Source organism: Melanotaenia boesemani, chromosome 14 (genome assembly GCF_017639745.1).
Source record: "Melanotaenia boesemani isolate fMelBoe1 chromosome 14, fMelBoe1.pri, whole genome shotgun sequence".
Taxonomy (NCBI): Eukaryota; Metazoa; Chordata; class Actinopteri; order Atheriniformes; family Melanotaeniidae; genus Melanotaenia; species Melanotaenia boesemani.
Window position 1 is genome coordinate 7,209,844 of NC_055695.1, and position 5,318 is coordinate 7,215,161.

The 5,318-nt window shown below is 36.3% G+C and overlaps 1 protein-coding gene and 1 long non-coding RNA gene across 3 annotated transcripts in view; one reads left to right on the forward strand and one right to left on the reverse strand.

The window, feature by feature from the left end:
- The first annotated feature begins 1,073 nt into the window (after positions 1-1,073).
- On the forward strand, positions 1,074-2,329 carry LOC121653559. The gene is made up of 2 exons (XR_006012816.1): positions 1,074-1,162; positions 1,979-2,329. It is a non-coding gene; the product is annotated as an uncharacterized LOC121653559 (long non-coding RNA).
- Positions 2,330-2,439: 110 nt separating this feature from the next.
- aspm (assembly factor for spindle microtubules) overlaps positions 2,440-5,318 on the reverse strand; it is a 28,859-nt gene continuing 25,980 nt past the window's right edge. For both annotated transcript variants that reach the window (XM_042006973.1, XM_042006972.1), the window contains 3 exons: positions 3,046-3,222; positions 2,773-2,945; positions 2,440-2,691 (listed from right to left, as the gene is read on the reverse strand). In XM_042006973.1, coding sequence (XP_041862907.1) covers positions 2,589-2,691; positions 2,773-2,945; positions 3,046-3,222 — 453 coding nt within the window. In that variant the 3' untranslated portion in view covers positions 2,440-2,588. The remainder of the gene's footprint in view (positions 2,692-2,772; positions 2,946-3,045; positions 3,223-5,318) is intronic.

A 5,318-nucleotide genomic window follows, 5' to 3' on the forward strand; every position in this document is an offset into this window, starting at 1 on the left:
TTTATTTGTATAGCACATCTCATGTACAGGACAATTCAAAGTGCTTTACATAAAAAAAAGGCATTACAGATATTTAGAAATAGTAAAAGGCATCAACACATAATCACAATAAAATAATAAATTACATTAAAATGTTTAAAAGCAAGATAAGTTTAAAAAACTTTTTTTGCCCTGTATTTTGCATAATTTTTTTAAGTGAATAAATAAAAGTTATGTGTTAAAGCCGAGAAAAAGTGAGTTTTTAGTTCGGATTTGAAAGTGGTCTGTGGTGTCTCGGGTGTATTGTGGGAGAGAGTTGACAGAAAAGGCCTTATCGCCCCAGGTTCGGCGTCTAAGCTCAGTAATCAGATGCGTCCATATGTAAAGAACTGTACAGAGATGAAGTATGTACTTCCACTGTAAAGATGGACAAAATAACAGGTGTACGTGCGTCTTATGATGACTTGATACTGAGAGGTGCAGATGCAGACCAGAAACACCTGAGGAAACGGAGCAAATCGACTATAACAGGCTGTGCGCGCTCTCGTAGCCGTGTCTGGAATTGCAGGGGTCACGTGTGTGTTCATGTGTCAGTGATGCAGGGTGGTCTACTGAGCGGTTGCGCGTCACCAATAAAGCTAATAAAGACGTTTCTTAAAACGTTTCTTTATGCTTGAGACAGCAGAGACGGGGCGAGTTCATTCTGCGGCGCTGCGCCACACTTTGGTCTGTGCAGGACACCCTGAAATGCACAGTTCTAAACATTATTAAAAAGAAAAAAAAAGAAATAAATGTAAAACATTTCATGCTAATGATGGATAAATAAGCTCGGAAAGTACTGAAACTGCAGAAAGTTAAAGAAACACTGCTGCTTGTTGAATTCAACTTAAAGATTGGAAAAGAAAATGTTGAGTGAAACTGGAGATACTGTCTAAGATGAACACTGGAAGTGAAAATGTGATCAATGTGGCGCATTTACATCTTTTGTCTGTCATTCTTGTAGGTCCTGTAAATTGTTCAAACCCCCTACATCTTGATAACGGAGACTTCTTAGGAAACACAAAACCACAATACGCACACAATGAAAGAGTTGAATACAGCTGTCAGCCTTACTACAAGATGGAGGGAGAACGGTACAGAATTTGCAGAAACGGTATCTGGACTGGACAAATGAGATGCATCAGTAAGTTACAGCAATGATTTGTGGAATGTTACATTTTAGGAGAATTCAGTATTGGTCAACTTCATTTTTGCTTATTTAATTTCTCTTTCAGAACAATTATTAAAAATATATTTCCTGTCATGTTATGCTTTCTTACACGTAGATTTTTAGTTATACATATTTAATGACACACAAAAACAGAACAATGAAAAAATATTGAATTTATAGTCAATTCAGTCGTTAAGAATTCTATTGACCATCTATATCTTAAGTAAAGAAGTGGAAAATTAAACACACTAACAGAAAAGATGTTGTGATCCTCCTTCCAGTGAAAGTGGGATTTCTTTTTTTTTTTTTTTTTTTTAGGTAAAATTACAATTTATGGAAGTATAAAGCTGCTGCTCATAGAAGAAAAAAAGGGATTTTATCACGTGATAGTTTTATTGTTAGAACCTGAGTATGCAGATGTTGCTGCAACCTGATTGGAACAAAAAACATTTTTATGGAGATTCCACCTTTATTGTTGTCAAGCAAAAACATTTCATCTCTTTTTCTCAAGGATTAATCGTTCTACTCTGATGTACTGAACACACAGTAGGAGTGTGAGACGGTTATGGTACATCTCCTGTGTGGTTTACCACTGTAAGAAGGCCCCTACATGCCCATAATCAGAGTCCACATCCCTTGTAAAAGAGATTATATATAGTCTGCCTATCAAATAAACCTGTGTCATGGGTCTATATGTTCTCACGGCTGTGGCAGATTTTTATTTCTGTGTTCATTCTGCACTTTTTACAGCTTTTTCTTCACAAAAGAAAACCGTGTTTTCTCTTGCAGAACCCTGCTCTGTGACTGAAGATGACTTAACTAGACACAGCATTGACCTCAAGAATAAAAACTCAGATACGACGTATGTAAAGCATGAAGATTACATTGAATTCAATTGTAAACCAGGAAAAGCGCGTGTTGGGAATGTTGCAATGCGTCAGAGGTGTGATGATGGTGTGATGACCCTGCCCACCTGCCAGTAGAGGTTTTACTGAGTTCAGTTTGATTAACATGAACACACAAATATGCAAACGATTAATCAGGATTATCAGGTCATTGTATGAACCCCACCCCCGTTTTTTTCTGTCAAATACTGTACGTAATGAATATTCACATCTAATAAAACATTGTATATTTGAATTTGTATTGTATTTGTAAAGTGTTTTTTTCTAATACCATTATTTACGCAGGTTTTTGGCCGAGAAAACTAGAAATAAAAAAAAAAGAAGAAAAATGTATCACATTTTTCTTTGTTGAACATGTTTTATTTTGTTACCTTACAATAATCAAGAATACAACTGATCAAAAACAAAAGCAACAAAACAAACAATGCCACTTTAATATTTACAAGATAAAGGAATGATAAAAAAAAATTTTCTAGGTAAAAAACGAGATCTATTCACAAAACAATGGACATTGTGTCTGCCACCATCTGAATGGCCCTGAGAGGATCCACTATGTCTTTCAGCTTGTCTTTTCTGAGGACCCAATCTGGGGCAAATCTGAAAAACACAATTTCATGTTAAAAACTAAAAATGCCATGTCTCATTCTGACACTCAGCACTGCATCCAAACATACGTACTTTGGTGCGGTGCGGGATTTACGAGGCGTTGCTGCGATGAAGAAGCTCCCGTTGATGGACGCATTCATCTTCTGTTTGATGATGGTTCTTTCTGCATCCATCTTGTGTTTGCGGGCAGTGAGGCGATAAATACTGCGTATTCTATCTAGGGCATTGGGTAGTTTTGTCACCTCCTAAAGAAAAAAAAAAAGATAAAATTTACTTTTTCTTTTCTTTAACATCAGTAAAATGCTGTTTTATGAGATTTCTGTATTCAGTGTAGCAGCTGTGGACCTCAGCGCGATGCCTGTCCTGCAGGAGGAGGGCAAGAAGGAAGCACGCTTTGGTGAAGATGCTCCCGCCTTTTTCAGCCACTTTATCACCCGCCTTCTCCCGGTACCTCTGCAGCAGATCTAGCAGCGTCTCCACAGAGTTCTCCACTGAATACACCGCCTCTACGGTCTTATGGTACTAAGGGAGGAAACCATAAGTGAGTGAACAGAGGGGAATAAGCATAGATTGGTTCAGATGAGTGAAATTGTTCCAGGGCGATATAATGGAATTTTATAGATTAAATCCAATGATACTGGTAAAATTATCACTCCCATTAAATCCACCCCTGCACAGAGGGTTTAACACCTGCAGAACAGTGACCCTCAAGGACCAGAGTTTAGGTACCTTTCACTGGTTTTTCCTAGCTATTCATGGGAAGGTTATATACAGTGAATTTTGACTGTCCATTGTATGTAATACGGGACAAACTAATAAGTGACAGGATTCGGTGGCCAGTAAAATCACTCAGTTTTATTAACCGCACTGGTTCAATCTCTCCTGATAGATTTAAAAGTATGAAAAAGTCAAATAAATGGATAAACAGATAAAAATGGATGATAAGATGAGGCCGTCGACCAACAATCAAAGTCCGCAGAGAGAAATGAGAAATCAATAGAAGCAAACAGTCTGGGACAACAGGATGCCATATTTGTGCGAAGGGCATGAGGAAATGTAAATATGAACTGTCTTTGGAACCAGACTTTGAGATTATCGTCCTTGAGTTTTCATTTTTATCTGGCCTGTACTGCAGGATTCTGAAAGTTGTGTAATCTGCTGCCACTCAGACCAAACTGGATCCCAGTACAGTCAGCTTATTAGGAAACAGTGAGGGTGTAGCACCACCAGCTGTCTATAGGTAGGACATACAACATTTAAAATAAATAAATAAAAACACGTTTGTGTATGGTAAGAAAAAAAAATCTAATAAAAATGAGCTGAACTGCAATTTTTTTATTTTTTTTTATTTCTCAAACTTATGATTAAATTCAACTTTTAAGCCTGTAAAGCTTGCAGTGTCTTAAAATAAAAAAATAATCAAATAAATGAAAATTAAAAACTATAATTTAATTAAAAATAAACTAAAGTAAATAAACCAAAAATAAAAATAAAACAGTAACCTCGTGCTTTTACCTCCTACAATGTGGTAATTCTTTGTAAAAGTTAATAGTAAAGTTGATCCAGTAAATTTTCCACTTTGTCCTTTTTTATTTTGTTTTTATAATCAAATTTAAATAATAATGATCAACAATGGCTTCAGCAGAAAGTCTTAGTTTCTTTAATTCTGTTTTTAAATTGTGATAATTTTTACAAAAATAAAGTGCAGGCTTAGCAAAAGAGAGGAAAAGGAACTTGTATCAAATCAACAAACGATTACCAAACATGCTAAACAAGGTTTGCAGAAGAGAAACTGAGTTTCAACATCAGGATGTTGACTTAAAGGAACAGAAAGTCTGCAGGGCAGTGAAAAATCTGAACACTTCAGGAAACAGTCTGCAAGTATGCAGCCTGCTCACGTAACCTCTGCAAGTAAATATGAACTTGACCTCAGCTCCAGAAACATTGCTCTGTTGCAACTTGTGACTGAACCATGTCTACTGAAATAAATGTGCAGCAATCATACTTTTTTTAATCGGTTAATTATCTGTTTAAAAACGAGGTGGAAAAACAGGTTTTTAATATCAAGTATTATGTAAAGCTCATGTTGAAGAAACTAATACCAACCTACCAGTCCTTCTAAAAAGGATATTCATTGTTTTATGAGCAGAAAACTCAGGATAAATACAACAAACTCACAGGAATTAACTGAACAAGCTAAGAAAAAAAAAAGCTTCACCTAAGTTAAACTACCTCTGTGAGCCAGCGTTTCACGCAGATGCTCCTGCTGGGATTTCTAACTCCACCATCTAATACATACTAATATATTCACTTCTACCTGAGCTCCATCCATGTTACTTTTTTCTAATTTGGAAATTGATTCTGCTCCATGGACAGAGGAGGGTCATGGTGGTGCTTTGTCAATATTTCTTCAGCGGTCTGACACTAACTGCTTGTTCCTTAATTTTACAAAAACTAAAGAAATAATCACAGATTTTAGAAAGCGCTCTGCTCTCCCAAATCCAGCATTTTCCACTGTAAGAAGGTTAACACAGTGGACTCTTACAAGCACTATGCTTGACTCAAACTTGTAATTTGATGTAAATCATTTCATAATCTCCCATGTTTGCATCTTGAAG